The sequence below is a fragment of the Narcine bancroftii genome, chromosome 3 (assembly GCF_036971445.1).
Source record: "Narcine bancroftii isolate sNarBan1 chromosome 3, sNarBan1.hap1, whole genome shotgun sequence".
NCBI lineage: Eukaryota > Metazoa > Chordata > Chondrichthyes > Torpediniformes > Narcinidae > Narcine > Narcine bancroftii.
This window is the reverse complement of record NC_091471.1, coordinates 167,351,581-167,368,765: the sequence shown is the minus strand read 5'-3', so window position 1 is coordinate 167,368,765 and position 17,185 is coordinate 167,351,581. Positions and strand designations below refer to the sequence as shown.

The 17,185-nt window shown below is 36.0% G+C and overlaps 1 protein-coding gene across 4 annotated transcripts in view; it reads right to left on the bottom strand.

The window, feature by feature from the left end:
- Nucleotides 1-17,185, bottom strand: part of aimp1a (aminoacyl tRNA synthetase complex interacting multifunctional protein 1a) — a 75,751-nt gene that overhangs the window by 11,514 nt on the left and 47,052 nt on the right. For all 4 annotated transcript variants that reach the window (XM_069925753.1, XM_069925756.1, XM_069925755.1 and 1 more), the window contains exons 3-5: nucleotides 15,029-15,142; nucleotides 9,362-9,532; nucleotides 6,003-6,205 (exon numbers count right to left, since the gene is read on the bottom strand). In XM_069925753.1, coding sequence (XP_069781854.1) covers nucleotides 6,003-6,205; nucleotides 9,362-9,532; nucleotides 15,029-15,142 — 488 coding nt within the window. The remainder of the gene's footprint in view (nucleotides 1-6,002; nucleotides 6,206-9,361; nucleotides 9,533-15,028; nucleotides 15,143-17,185) is intronic.

Below are 17,185 nucleotides of genomic sequence, written 5' to 3'. Positions count from 1 at the left end.
AAAACCTTCCCTCATCTGATTAAAAGATAAAAATATACCCTCTTTAAAACAATTTCCCAAATTTTTCACACCTTTAAATCTCCAATGCAATAAACTTTGATTATGTAATGAAAAAGAATTAAGTTGATTATTAAACAACAGAGTCAAAGCAGATAATTTACCCCTAGAGCCTGTTATTTTATTTTTTTTATCCATAACTTCATTAAATGTTTTAGTATAGGCACATTATATTGTTGTAACAAATTTATATTCCATCTAAACAAAAATTGATGTATTTCAAATTCAGAAATACTTGCCATCTCAATTTTAGCCCAACTAGGAAGCCGTACCAAATCCATCAATGAACCAATAAATTTAAGTTGGGATGCTTCATAAATAATTTTGAAAATGTGGTAAACGTAAACGTAATTCATATTTCCAAGTTAATTTATTCAAAGCTATTCTTGAAAATTTACCTCTCCATAAAAACTCCCTAACCATTTTATTCAAATCTCAAAAAAAATATTATCAAGTAAATACGGAATAGATTGAAACAAATATTGTATACGCGGAAAGATATTCATCTTAATTGTATTTATTCTACCCATTAAATTAATAGGTAAATCTTTCCATTTAATGAAATCAGTTTTAATTTTTTTCATTAATGGAACATAATTTAATTTATATAAAGATTGATAATTAACATTCAAAATTATACCCAAATATTTAATTCAATCAGTCCATTTCAAATTAATAATATTCTTATAAACTGAATAATCTCCTTCACTTACCGGTAATATTTCACTTTTTTCCCAATTAACCTTATATCCAGAAAGACATCCATATTGTATTAAACACTCCTTCAAGTGCAAAAGTGACTGAGCTAGATTTGTTAAATACACCAATACGTCATCAGCAAATAAATTAATTTTATACTCCTCCTCTAAAACTTTCATACCTTGTATCTGTGTATTTTGTCTTATCAGCTGTGTTAAAGGTTCAATCACTAACGTAAACAAAGCTGGTGATAAAGGACATCCTTGATGAGTTGATCGAGTTAACTTAAAGGATTCTGAAATCAAACCATTCGTCAAAACTCTAGCTACTGGTTTACTATATAGAGCCCTAATCCAACCAATAAAAAAAGGACCAAACTTAAATTTCTCCAAAACTTAAAAAAAAATTCCATTCAACTCTATCAAATGCTTTTTCTGCATCTAGGGATATCACAATCGGGTGATCTGAAGATTTTTTAAATTTATTAATTAAACTAATCATGTGCAAAATGTTATCTGAAGCATATCTATTCTTTATAAAAACCTGTTTGATCAATATAAGGCAACTTATGTAAAAATTTAGCCAATCTTTTCGCTAATAAGACGTCTCCAAATATCTACTAAATTAAGATCTTTCATCAATGCTTGAACCTGAATTGCCATCTTGGATTTCTTAACTTTCTTCGGAGATTTATCTAATAAAGGTTCCAAAACACAATTAAAATCACCACCAACTAAAATATTATCATTAGCCTGACCCAAACATAAACATGCATCTGAAATAAATATTTCATCATCTGCATTTGGGGCATAAATATTAAGTAGTCCAAAATTCACTAAAAATCTTACAATTCAATTTAAGAATACATCCTGCCTTTTCGTCCATTTATTGTAATTCAAAGATAAATTTTTATGTATCAAAATTGCTACATCTTTAGCCCTAGAATTAAATGAGGAAGAATATACATGCCCAACCCAGTCCCTCTTTAATTTCATGCTTTCCTTCACATTCAAATGTGTTTCTTGTAAAAAAGCAATATCAATTTTCATTTTCTTAATATACGCCAAGACTTGCTTACGCTTAATCGTACTATTTAATCCTCGAACATTAAAAGTAGCAAACCTCAACTTTGACATATTTACTATTATTACTAAAAATCAATACTAACTTTATATAAAAACTCAAATCAATGTATATAGGCCCTCAAATAGAAAAAAAAATCACAAATTAAAAATTAACTAAAATGAAAATAAAAAAAAATAAAGAATAAAAAAGAAAATCTCCCCCCCCAAAAAAAAAGCTACCAAAAGGTAGTAATCCCCTAAGCAAAAATTGGGTGTGGGTCACCCACCAATGGCTGATGACTAGTCAAGAACTTAGAGCAAATCTCTCCCTCCCCAGCCAAACAATCAATAATATCAAAATATCATAATAACAAAAAAGAGTAAGAAAAAGAAAATTCTTCTTTTCATCCAGAAGATTCCAATCTCGAAGATCCCATTTCAGAAGGAGTTGGACTCTTTCCATTCCCGTTTTTCCTATTTCTGCCATTTCTTCCATTTCCAGAACAACCAAATTTTTCTTTAGGAGATAATGGTGGACTACATCTTTGTCCTCTTATATCTGGCAATTAATCAGCAAAAATCATTGCTTCACGATCATTTTCAAAAAACCAAAATTGATAGTCTCCATAAAACACCTTCAACACTGCAGGGTAGCGAAAAGTAGACTTATAACCTTTACGCCACAAAACTTCTTTAACTGGATTAAATTGACGTCGACGTTGAATGACCTCTTGACTCAAATCAGGATAAATAAAACTCTGCTATTCTGAATCAATAATGGAGTTTGTCATTGTCTCGCATTTTGCACTGCTAGTCGAAGTATTGCTTCTCTGTCTAAATAACTCAAACATCAAATTATTACCGGTCTCGGTAGTTGACCAGCTAAGGGCGTTTTTCTTAAAGCTCTATGGACTCTTTCCAGTGCCAATCCCCCAGAAAAAAATTCTTGCCCTAATACTTGCGGGATCCAGTCTTTAAAGAAACGAAGAGGATCTTGTCCTTCTGGCAAACCAACAATTTTCACATTATTCCTTCTGCTTTGATTCTCCAAGAAGTCTATTTTCCTCTCTAGCTCCTTCTCACGTTCTCCCAATTCCATGACTGATTTTTCAACCTTCAACACTTTTTCTGTATTAGAAGTCACTTGTTGTTTACAGTCCAAAAAAGCAGTCTATCTTCATAAGATGCATCCACAAGTGCTTTAACTGTATTTAATACTGAACTTATACTAGCATTAATTTGAACCATCTCATTCATTAGAGGTTGAATAACTGCATTTAATTGCATACACTGTCGGTCAGAAAACCTCAGCCCTGCTCTCTCTGACGTAGTGGCAGAACAAGGTAACTGCAGCTCCTGCTGCAACTCAACAGAAGGCATTTTAAAAGTTTTACTGTAGGTCTGGACTCCCAGCAACGGCACCCCGACTTCCTCAGGGGGTCGCCGCTGGTCTCCCCCCCCCCCCCCCCGACCCGCATCTCATTGTTTTTTCATGAAATCACGAAGATAAGCGATTTCTTCAGATTGAAGTGCTTCCTGATGCATTTCCAACACATGGAGTCGTCTTCCTGCATGCTCCCTCCGTTGAAATCGAAAGGCTTTCCAAATCGGAATCCACTTCTTGGGAACACGCACCTTCTTCCAGAAAACGGGCAATTCCAGCGCCATCATTCACTTGGTGAGTAATGGACATTTTTTTTTCCAGCTCCCACAGGCAGTCTTTGAGGTTTAGACACTGAAGAGATTAAGCCTGGGCTGTATCAAGTCATCTAGGCCCCAAATCTTCAGCACTTCGAAAATGTAACTTCTTCAGCTCTTGAGGTTTAATCTTTTTACCATTAGTGGCCATAATAATTCCTTGATACTTTAAACTAAAATTTAAAAAGTTTAAACTTGAAAACAAAGAGTTAAAAAACGGGTATTTAAAAGTCTGGCCAGAGAGGTCGAGATTACACGTCTAGACTCTACGCCATCTTGCCACGCCCCCCCCCCCCACTGTCCTGATCACTACTGCTGTAACGGTGTTGCGCTAATGCCACGCCAACCATGCCTTGTACAATCATATGACAATAAACTTGACTTGATATTTTGTCCCGTCCTTCATTCTTATTAGATCTTACTTATTAATTACTAATGAATTATATTAATCCCTTATATTTAAAACAAAAATGCTTGTTTGTTTTCAAGTTTAATGCATTCTATTTGAAAAGTTCCAAACTAAGGGGGAAAAAAAAGTCCTCTTATTTACCACTGTGAATGCTCCAACACTCTTAATTTTCCTGGCATAGCTTTAAACAAAGTGGTAGTCAGATATACATGCACATGGTAGCACAGAAAATAATAAATGGCAGAAACAACTAACAATGGCACATAAATCATGCTTATAATAGCATTAGCAGATGTATTGCTGGTTAGCAGATGGGCACAGATATGTGGAACTCCTAGATCAGTGTTTAAAACAATGATCATGGCAGAACATCAAATTTTGAGATTTTGGGTTGTGTTTGACATGATTTTTAAGTTTTTAACCATACACCACAAGGCCCTTCCAGCCCACGACACCAGAAGAGCCCAATTACAACCAATTAACCTACCAACCCCATATATTTTAAAGGGTGGGAGGAAACCAGAGCACCTGGAGAAAACCCACATTGGTCACAGGGGGAACATACAAACTCCTTACAAACTGTGGCAGATTCAAACCTGTGTTGCTGGGGCCTTAATAGCATTATGCCATCCACTATTCTAACCATGCCACCCATGATAACTGATGGTGCCATCCACCACCCACCTGAAAAGTCAAACAGCAGGACACAGTATACTGAAGATTGTTGAAATAAAAAATATGTAAGGCAACTACTGGGTTGTCTGAAGAGAATTTCTTGTGTTGGAATCCCAAAGAGCAGGCTACGTTTCTATTTTTAAATGTTCAGATCATTACCAGAAACCTGATGATAATTTTAAGAGGCTCTCTCTTCTCATTTGACAGATGTAACAATTGGTTACAGATAACACATTAAAATGCTCAATTTATCTCAGCAGTATCATCAGGTCTGCAATGGTGCAAATCAATGGCAGAGTTTATGCTCAATGCTTAAAAGGAATAAGTATGGATAATTAGCAAAAAAAGAGCATCAGCTCCAGCTCATTCCTCAATCTGTTTAATATTTTGAAGCAACAGTTATAATTTTAATACAAAGTTTTGCAGATGATTAATCAAATTAAAATAATTTGTAAATTATATCTTTATGGATAAACATGATTATTATGTGCTATGTGTGTGTGTGTGTGTGTGTGTGTGTGTGTGTGTGTGTGTGTGTGTGTATAATGATCTGGTTGTTTAGGTGCAGTCAGATGATAATAAAATTGAACTTGAAAAATGCTTAATATTAATTAATTGGAAGACAAAACCCATGAAGCCAAAAGTGATAAACATTAGGAAAACAAAGACTACTTTAGACATTTTTACTTTTGTATAAGGGCAAAAATGGATGCCAGTGATAAATAAAAGTAGGCCAAAGTGACAAAGGAAAAAGAAAACACTTTCACTGGACCACAAAAGTTAGATGAGATTGAAGGGGTTAAGCAGAATATAACTGTTTTCTTCTTCTGTTAACCAATTCTCTTCTGGTGTTTATAGTAGGATCAAGAGAAATGATAAGAGTTAAATAAAATCAGGTGGGCATAACAATATTCCATACATTTATTATTTTGCATTTATTCACCAATCGAGCCTTTTTTTAAGCATGGCAAAATAATAAAAATCGGGCACTCTTTTATCAAATACTCTCTGTGATCTTGTTTTAATTCCTAACTAATAATTAATGTTGGGTACAGGATCATTGACTAGGCTGATAATTATTGCCCTTTATTAATTGTTCCTAGTTTTAATTAGTGCCTTTCCAGGGAAGTTGAGAGTTATCTATATTCTCCAAGGTCTGAAATGCACCGGCTAGACCACGAAAGGGCAGTAAATTCCCTTGTTACCATTACCAATGATAGGTTTTCAAGAAAAAAAATCTAGATTTACTTAAATTGCCCACTTGCCATATCTGATTTATTTATCTCAATTAACATTTCAATCTCTGATTTCTAGTCCAATAACATAACACCATGTTACTACAGCCATTGTTCCCAGTTTCAACTTCTTTTTCTTATATTTTCGTTAGTAACCAGGCATACCTCCTCAATGGACACATGTCTCACCAGTCCACTGACAACAGTTCTTGGATTTCCTTCTCCAATATCAATCTCTTCCACATAAAGTGAGTCAGCATCAGGATGTTTTTTAGCAGAGATAATACACCCAACGCGGAGATCCAAACGAGAAACATCAATTGGTTTGGAATCATCACCTCCCATTGTCTGTTTCTTCTCTCTTTTTTCTTTTGCAAATATAAAAAAATAAATATCAAAAATTTCAAAAAGTGTATCTCGCTTTGGAATATTAATAGGAAATATTTTAAATGAACAGATAAGTTTGCACTTTATTGAAAAGTGTTTACAGATGCACAGTATCTTCTGCAGTAAAACAACTAAAAAGAACAATAGATTACATACTGAAATGATAGGATTATATCTATTTTTAGGTCATAACCACTGTTGTAATGCTGTTATTAACAACATTTTGTATGTTGCAGGATTTGGAATGATGTAAGGCAAATACTTCTAAATTATTCCTTTTGAAAAATGAACTAAACCTTCAAGAACAAAAAAGCATGAAATCAAAACACTGAAGGAACAATTTTAAAATGGTCTTCTGAAGATATATCCAATGCTCTAATTGAAAAAAATCTTTGCTGACAAATAGTTTGAGACCATTCAGAAAACTGTAACCAGGCCATGAACTAACGAGAGAACTAAAATGTAACAGTTTATACAGAAGGTCAGCATTAGGTTTTGTGTTTAACAGTTAAACACGCTGTTACAATTATGCATAATTCTGCATGGCTTTATTAATAAAATTTAACAAACACAAAAGCAATGAGATCAATATTTCAACCACAATACATATAGAAAGTCAATGTGTCATTATACAACAAAAAAAAGATGTGTGGAGCTCTCTATCTGAATTTGGGGAAAAACACTGAAGTGATACAATCCTTGGGGGTTAAGAAGATTTTAAACAACCCATTAAAAATCTCTGAGAACCACTGTGTCAAGACTCGTTTCTACAATTATTGTTGACCAGTTTTCCATCCAAAATGCCATTAATTGGGATGTAATTAACAAGAGGAATTTCTCCACAAAATAACTCAAACACAAAGTCAAAAGACCAGATCCATTCTTGGTGCACTCTCCACCTGACTTAAAACAATGGGAGTACCCATGCTTCACCCAAAACTAGCAGTAATTGTGCACATTTTTTTTCTTGAAAAGTTCCCAATTACATTGACACAAATCATCAATTAAATGTTCAGTATATCCACAAAGATAGGAATTTTTGACAATCAGCAGGATGATGTGAGTCTGCCACTTAAAATTTGAATTGCTGTACTCTTTCATTTAGGATGAAAGCTCCAAAGACTTATGGCCCCAAAAGCTACACATTTGCCTCTATTCTTTAAATGCACAAAAACTCAGCAAGTCCTGCAGCATACTTTACAGCAAAGATACATAACCAACATTTTAGGCCGAAGCCCTTCATCAAGGCCCAAAACATTGATTATACATCTTTGGTATAAAGAACACGGCGGGACCTGCTGAATTTCTTGAACATTTTTGTGCATTGAAGTACAATCACAGTGTCTGCAGACTTTCCTGTTTAACGTCCTTCTAGTTCTACTCTCCCACAAGAAACATGCTCTCTAAATCCACTTTGCCATGACCCTTCTCACTTCTAACCTTTACCACACTTAGTCTGTCCGACCTTTTCTCACGTGATAACTATTCCATTCAAGATATCATTTGGATAAATCTCTGAATTATTTCCAATGCATCCTTCTTTGAATAAGGAAATCAGCTGCAAATGTCGTATTTTAGATGAGACTTTACCAATACTCTACATAACTGAAATATAACCTTCCAATTCTAATATTCAAGGCTCCCACAATAAATAGTTGTGAGCTTTAATTATGGTACTTTTGTAAACCATGCACAGATACCCAGATTCTTCAGCAGCTGCATTCCAGCATCATTTAGATAACACATTTTTTAAAAATTTTTCATGACAAAATTTACACTTTCACACATTATACTTCATTTGACAGATCTCTGCCTAATCACCCAACTTATTCATATAATTTTTTTTTTAGCCTCCTTTTGTCCCCTCCATATCAAATAGGGGCCAAATCAACAAATATATTAATGATACCTTTGCTACCTTCACCCATGCCAAATGCAAATTGAGGAATCTGCATTGCCGAGCATGGCACACAATTTGCTAATACGAAAAAGCCCTATTAATGGTTACTCACTCTCTCGTTAGTTAGCCAGCCACCAACTTTCCCCACTCTTATCTCCTACAGCAGCTTTTAATTCTCCACAATAAGTCAAACACTTTCGATAGGATTTCCAGAAGACATCCTAAGAGGGATGCCCTAATATCCAGTGGTTCTCCTTTATCCACAGCATAAAACTGCATTATCCTTGCCCAATTATCTTGAATTTTTGGAGTAAAATTGAATTCATATTCCTCAAAAGCAGATGTGACATTTTTGGCCAAAGTGAGATGTGCTGCACAAAATACACAATCTTCAATCAAAGGAAGAATCTTCCAGGAGTGAAAATATATTCAGAACATTTTTAAAATTTTTTGAATAATATCACATCTTTACAGACTCATGATAACCACTAGCCAAATAGTGGAAGTGACACACAAGATCCTACCTGACCCCTGGAGTAAAAAAAATGAAAGAAACGGTGAAAATGTGATTAGAGCAGAGAAAATCTCAGTTTAGATAAAGATAGAATGGTGAGCAAGCATTTGAAAATAGGCATACAATCAAAGGCCAGGGTGGTTCTGATATGTCAAATGATCCTGAGTTTGCTATTGCCAAGATGAATTTGTGATCAACAATTCATAACAGCAACAGTTATGGATTATGATGAAGGGATGAAATCAATGACATTTTACCTGACGAATGATAGGATGAGTTTCTATTGTTTAAATTACAACGTATCATCACATCGACAAAAGTAGTAAATTAACCATTCAAATGAATTGGAATGTCACTGGAAATAGTCTTGGAAATGCTGCCTATGTTTATCAACAAAACAATTTGGTGAAGGGAGGATGAGGTATAAAAACTACCACGAGTGATTTTTTTCTCTAATTTTCTTATCTTATTTGTTTTTCTTTGGCATTCTCTCATTTCTGAAAATATTTTTTCTTCTTTCTGACTGTAACTTTAGTTTGCACCACACCGCAAACCTGATGGATCAAATGCTTTTAATGATTTCATCACAAAACCAAAGACTATAAAATGCTGGAAACCTGAAATAACAGTGGGCATTAACACATTTTCTCTTCACCCTTTAAGAATATCCAACCATAATATTTTCTGTACACCTCCAGGTTGTATTATAGTCTGTTTAAATACCTTTTTTATCTACTGGTAGTTTCTTTTCCGACTTATCATTCTTTTTCTTGTTTTCACTACCTTCCATTGTTTTCCCATTTGCATTTGCAGCAGCCACTACGGTTTGTGGAGACAAATACGTTGAAGGCGTGGACTGAACTGAAGCCATTGCCGTAAACGGAATTTGTTTAACTGGAAATAAAATATTTTGATATTAGTGGTTAAATAAAAATCTACATTAACTGCACTATTCCACTCTAAAAAAAAATTGTTGCTTTCTGGCCAATTAAAGTAATTGATACAATTATTCTATGTACTATCAAGTCCTTTTATTATAATTAAATTCATAACATGTTTTAGTAATAGTGCAGGAGCCATGTCAGCGAGTCACTGAAAATATAGTCTCTTATTACCTACTTAAAATAGCTAAAAATATCATAGCTATATTTTATGCACTGAACAAGGAAATACATTTCTGCATCCGTTAAAAGTTGTGACATGTTAATAAAAGCATTCTATTAATTTTAGAAGAAGTTAACAGAATTGGATGACAAGTCAAACTGGATATGGAAGGTTGGAGATTTGTACATTTTCTAAGCTAATATTGAAGATGCAACAATTTTGCAATATTTATACTAATTCAATCAAAATTTAATAGGTGTTACAATTGCTATGGAGGGCAATGAATGACATTAGAATGGTCAAAGAATTTAAGAGATCTAGAGTAGCAAAGACCCAAGTTATCAAGGAGATCTGGGGCAGACATCCAAAGGAACAAAATATTGACAAGATACTCACCAATGAAATAGTTAGCCCGAACCAGCAAGCACAATCAGGCATTTTCAGTGTAATGGAGATTGCTGTGCTTAATTTTCATTGTCTAATACAGTATGTTTCTGGTTAACTAGATTTTTCAGATAACTGAATAATAGCTTTAAGCAGCCAAGTAGCATCAGCAGAATACTTATATGGGCCACCGAAGTTCCCCAAACCTCCCCATCATCGTCACAGATCCTGCCCGGGAGCCAGAGGTTCCCACTCCTGCTGCTGTTGCCGATCCCTAACATCTCCTCACTGCCCATCATTAATCCTGCCTGGGAGGTCGCTCCCTTTGATGATGCCGTGACAGCAGAGAACCATGTACAGTGGAGGATAAAGAAGAAATGAAAAAATGGGGAGGTAGTGACCTGAAATGAGGCCAATTTCTGCCTGATCCGCCAATCCAGATATTCATTGATGGCTCTAGATTTCAACCTGCTTTTCTGAGCCAGTATCTACCCATTCAGCATCCATCTTCCAGGCTGGTTCAGAGCTCTGTTATTACCAAAATGGTGCTAACAGCTCATCAGAGCCCCACATGAGCATATCGGGTGAATTTGCCACTGAAGTTCAGATAACCGAGTTTTTTGGTTAACTGATTTTTGGATAATCGGAAAGGTACTACAGTACATTGCTGCAAAACAAATACCCTCAATTTCTATTTTACTCAAAGCCTAGAACTTCATCTGCCATGTTATTGTATGTCTACATCTACTGAAGACATTCTGCTCCTCTACCAAACTCATAATGAGCTTAAATTAGTATCATCCAGCAAACTTTGAAACATAGTTTTGTCCCCTCAGACAAATCAGTGAAATTAATTGCAAAAAGCCAAGTACCGAGCACAGATCCCTGAGCAACCCCACTAGTCACAGCCTTCCAATCTGAAAATAATCCATTTGTTCTTGCTCTTTCTGACCAATATCCAATTCTCCAGCCAAATCAGTACATCATCTTTGATTCAACAGACTTCAATGTTGTTCATCAACCTTTTAAAATAGCTCACCAAACTGGTTTGCAGGTGCAAGTATTTGCATTATCTACACTTCCACTTACTCTGTCGTCTTGCTATAAAAATGGTATGTTTTGTTTTGAGATGCTTAGTAATTTCAACATGATTTTTGAGATTTTCTATATTTGAATCTACAAAACACATTTTTCTTATTCATCCCCAATAAATGTGAGAATGCATTCTCATACAGGGCCTTCCAAAATGTTTGGGACAATGACACTTCACCCCCCCCCCCCCCCCCCCCCCCCCCGTTTATGGTGCTCCATAGTTTTATACTTGTATTCAAACAATTCACATGTGATGAAAGTGCACATTCCAGATTTTATATTATTTGTAAACATTTTGGCTTGACCATGTAGAAACAGGACTTTTTATACATAGTTTCCCCCATTTCAAGGCACCATAATGTTTGGGACATTTAGCTTAACGGCATTTGTGAGAATGCAAGTATATTTAATTGTTTTATTAGTGCAGGTAAAAGAGAGCTGGGTTTGCTTCTAAACTTTTGATCACTTTTGGAGTCAGTCGTTGTCATTTTTCAACACAAGGTCCAGACTTGTGCCATTGAAAGTCAAAGAACCATTAGATGTCTGAAAAACAATAAAACAGTAAGAGACAACATACAAACCTTAGGATTACCAAAACAACTGTTTGGAACATCATCAAGAAGAAAGAGCATACCGGTGAGCTCAGTAATCGCAAAGGGACTGGTATTCCAAAGGAGGATCTCCACTGCTGATGACAGAAGAATTGTCATCATAATGAAGAAAAATCCCCAAATGCTCGTGACAGATCAGAAACACACACTCCAGGAGGTAGATGTGGATGTGTCAATGACAACTGTCTGCAGAAGACTTCATGAACAAAATAGAGGGGCAGTACTGCAAGATGCAACCACTAGTTAGCCACAGAAATAGGATGGCCAGATTACAGTTTGCCAAGGCTTCTTGAACAAGGTCTTGTGGACAGAGGAGACCAAGATGAATCTGTATCAGAGTGATGGCAAGAGCAAAGTGTGGAGGTGGAGAGGAACTGCCCAAGATCCAAAGCATGCCATCTCGTCTATGAGACATAGTGGTGGGGGGGTGAAATAGCCTGAGTATGAATAGCTGCCACAGGTACAGACACACTTATCTTCATTGATGATGTAACTGCTGATGGCAGTAGCAAAATGAATTCTGAGGTGTATTGACATATCTGTTCAAGTTCAGAAAATACCTTCAAACTCATTGGACAGCACTTCATCGCACAGCAAGACATCGATCTCAAACATACCACTAAAGCAACAAAGGAATTTTTCAAAGCCAAAAACTGGAAAATTCGTGAATGGCCAAGTCAGACACCAGATCCAAATCCAACTAAGCATGTCTTCCATATGATGAAGAGAACACTTAAGGGGTCAAGCCCCCAGAACAAGCAGGAACTGAAGATGGCTGCAGAGAGGTCTGGCAGAGCATCACCAGAGAAGATACTCAGCATCTGGTCATGTCTATGAATCACAGACTTCAAGCAGTCATGGTATGCAAGGGATATGCAAAAAGGTACTAAACATGACTACTTTAAAATACATAACTTTGCTATTTCCAAAACATTATGGTGCCCTGAAATGAGGGGACTATGTATAAAAAGTGCTGTAATTTAGACATGGTTAAACCAAAATGTATATAAATATTTATTACGAGTCCAGAGGACCCCAAAACCCAGAAGCAATAGAAATTCACCAAGATAAATGGTTACTTAAACAAAAGTTGATTTTAATTTTCTTTAAACATAAAACAAGATCAAATGTTAACATTACTATTAACTTAATCCCCTTTAATTCTAAGCACACGTGTATGCAATGTGTACAAGTTCAAAAAAAGTTATTTGATTCGCAGTCCAATCTCACTCCTCCAATTTCACCAGTATCAGGCAATTCTTGTACTGTGTACAGAATTTAACATTTATGAATTTTCACCACGCTCTAATGATGAAAGGTAAATGGTTACCACTCAGGAAGGTTCTCACTGGTTTCCAAGAGAGACTCGCTGCTCATTGAACACACAAACTGATTCCCTCCAATCAGCACTTCAATGTCTTGCCAAATAAACTTTCCCCATCATGTCTTCTTTCCTTTTATTTCAGGAGAAACACTCTAGCCAGCCATTTCCTCTTGTAAGGACCACAAGGGTTTTTCAACAGGCTGAACTCAGAACTCACAACACATCTTCGAAATGGGGTTTAAACAAGCCCCTGCCAGTTTGGCATGTTGCAGCCTCCAAAAGCTACTGCAGAACTCTCCAACTGAATTCTCTCTAATATATATCTCAGAACTTTGAGCCTGGACTGTTTATTTGCACCTGCTTTTTTAAACTTCCTTCCAAAACAGTTACATTGTCTTTTGCAAAGCCATTGGTGCCTGCATGACTGGCTTCAGCTAAGCTCTTGCATTTTAAATGAGATGTGTTTTGCAAGTATATGTTTGTTTGTGAAGTGTCCTACACTAACCCCACAATCTATTTCTTTTAAAGACATATTAATATAAAATATAATATACCCTATAATATAATCTTGAAGAAAATCTGGAATGTGCACTTTAATTACATGAAAATTGTTTGATTACAAATTTAAAACTGTGGTGTACAGAGGCAAATAAAGAAAAAATGTCTTTGTTCAAAATATTATAGAGATCACTGTATCAAATATAGTTCAGGATATGACCTCATGGACGTTCTTATCTTTAGTCCAGATATTTTAAAAAAAGCAGGCTATGTATCAACAATGAAATATGACAGATCTTCCTATTTCTGTTTTCGACTTGAAAGGCTGCAGTGATTAGGTCAAGGAATCCAGGAATGCTCTCTGTACCACACCTGTCAGAAACCAAATGCAGTATCCAATGACTGCTTTCATTAAATTAGAAATTAAAGGAATGAAACAATTGTAATGGGTCAATGCGCCAAATGGTGTAATTTAGGAAGTTTAATAGGGCTTGGGAAGCAGTATTTTTTTTTTTGAAGAAAAAAATAATACATTGTAAAAATAAATAATCTTTGACATTCTCAAATTTTGGAATGGATATTTTTTCTGGATTAATATTTTAGCAGATATGAACATTTTAAAAGATCAGAATGGTAAATGGTAGACGGAATTAGGTAGACTAGTTATGCATTTCCCAATAAATTTAAATAAAATGATTGGACCAAAAAAAAATTAAAGATGTGATAAAATCACTTGTCCAATTTTTTTCAAATTGCTACATTTGATCTTATAGGATGGCAAAATGAGTGCAAGGAGCTGAAAGACCTTCTCTAGCTTCCATTTCTGTTCTCCATTTAGCTGGTCATAATTTATTCCCTAGCACTACCTACATGTAATCTTGCAGCAAGAAGAAATTCAGATTGCTGAAGGGGAAAAAAAAACAACTAAGGTGGTTTCCCACCATCATTTTCAAAGACAACCAAGCAAACTCCAAGAAAACATGCAAATTTGCAAGTGAAGTACAAAATTATTAATATGCTCAGTTTATAAAATGGACTTTAACAACAAAATGCAATACACAAAAGTAACTAACGCTTTGGACAAGGCATGAGCAAAAAACAGGCAGGTGTCTGAATAGAAAGCTGGGGGAGGAGTGGAGAGAAGGGAGAGAGGGAGGCATAGTCCAACAGGCAAGAGGTAATAGGTGGGAAAGCTGCAAAGAAAAAGCTGAGAAGTGATGAAGGAGGGAATGGATGAGGGAGTCCCAGAGTGAGCAGTCTGTACAAAGTGGAGAGAAGAAGACTGGTCTGGTGGAGGGATCACGTTGTATTTGGCATTTTATTAAACATTTTGCACATAGCTTTTTGTTGCAACTTTCTTGGTGTCAAAAGTTCTACCTCCATTGCGGATCTCCGCTTCAATAAGATTCTGCTTTAAATCCTCAATTTCCTTCTTCAATTTTGCATTTTCAACACGGAGTCTCTTTTCTTCTCTTTGGGATGCTTGTAGGACTTAATTGCCACACGAAAAAAAGATAAAAGAAGAAATATTTGATATACACAATTGAGATTTGCTTAGAAAAGCTACCCAGAAAAATCAAGATTCAGAAATAATTTTAGCATGATTCTGACCCAAAGTATTAACACCATAATCAAACCTTACACTCACTGGAAATTTGTGTGACAGGTTGAAACTCATATCCAGCATTTTTTGGAACTTGACCGGTACTTAGCCAACAGAAATAGCTTCAAGAAACCCCTCATAAATATATGCCTAACCTCAAAGCTTCTATGTTCACTCTGCACATCCCTTAAATTGTCTCCCACGGAACTAGAAGCCTGCAGCATATTGTCCTCTGTTAACTAGTCCAATTCTTCATATTTTGTATTCCTGCTCAACCCCCATCACCCCAAAAATGCCATGAGTAAATTTTTAATTCTTCATCTCAATTTTTGGTAATACAAAAAAAAACGTAATGTAAAAAAAAAAAGTTAATTTGCTCTATAAAACAAAGGCATCAGATTTTGGATAACGATGGTGTTGGACCAGAGAGTTTCAACACGTAACTATTCTTTCTGAAATATGTAGTGAACAATTGAAAATACAATGCACAAATTTCCTTGGCAGACAAAATTAACATTGAATTGAAAATACTATTTAACAGATTTTTGTGTTTAAACAACATAAGGGAAGAACTAATGTTTTATCAATAATCCAACATCTTAGTGACAAAATGCATGAAATTTCTATCAACTTTTTAAGAGCTTTGTTTTAAAACAAATGCATAACCTTTTAAAAAGACGTACATGATAATAGTCGGTAATAGTCGATCCCATGTAATCACTGAACCCCCCCACCCCAATTGTTGACCCCAAAAAAGTGTTTTCCGTATGACCAGGGGAAATGATGATCCCCCTATTTTTGGCTCTACCTGCCTGCCCATCTGAGCTCCAGACACCCTGACCACAAATCCTCACCTCAGCCAGCCAGCCACCCACCCAAGCTTCCAACACCTCAACTGCGAACTCTCGCCTCAGCCACCTGCCCATCCAGTGCCTAATGCCCCAACTGTGATCTTCACCCCAGCCGCCTGCCTACCTGAGCTCGCGATGCGCCGACTGCGAAATCTCACCCTGTCCGCCCGCAAGAGTGCCAATGCCCTGTCCGCGGATCCTCACCCCGGCCACTCGCCCACCAGAGCTCCCAATGTCCAAGCCACAAACTCTTTCCTAAGCCAGCTGCCCACCTATCCCCGACACCTCAAACAGGATATTACCAGTTGGTACCAGCCATCAGAGATCTTGACACCTTGAACAAAACAGGTACTAACCGTGGTCATAAGTATAACCCATGTAAAAATTGATCCCTTAAATTTGACCTGAAAAATCGCTCCCTTAAATTTGACCTGAAAAATTGGTACACAAATAAATACAGTACATTTTGTATTTTGTCAAAATAGAACTCCCAAATGAAATGTCCCTTGGTTGTGGATGTTGAGAAGATTACACCAGAAGGAAGCAAAGCAGTTTTGGTCTCAACATACAGGATTTAGGTTTTCAGTTTTGGAAATTTTGCTTTCAAACTAACTATTAAATACTAATAAAAAAACTCAAAATACACACAATCAAATTAAAATTAAAATTTAGGCATATAGCACAATAACAGGCCATTTCTGCCCACAAGTCCATGCCACTCATTTTACACCCAATTAACCTACGCCCTGGTACGTTTCAATCAGTGGGAGAAAACTAGAGCCCTCGGGGAAAACCCATGCAGACACAGGGAGAACGTACAAACTCCTTACAGCCAACACTGGATTCTAACCCTGGCCCTGATCATTGGCGCTGCAAAGGCGTCATGTAAAGGCCACAGGATTTTTGCAAACACAAGAGTTTTTGGAAATAATGAAGAGTATACATATACATACAATCTAAGTCTTGGAATGAATGACATCTGATCCATATCCTAATCTGCTGAGCATTTAACAAATTTAATTTTGTTGGAGAGTATCCCAACACAACATGTAGTGGCCATTAATGAAACTTGGCTCGAAG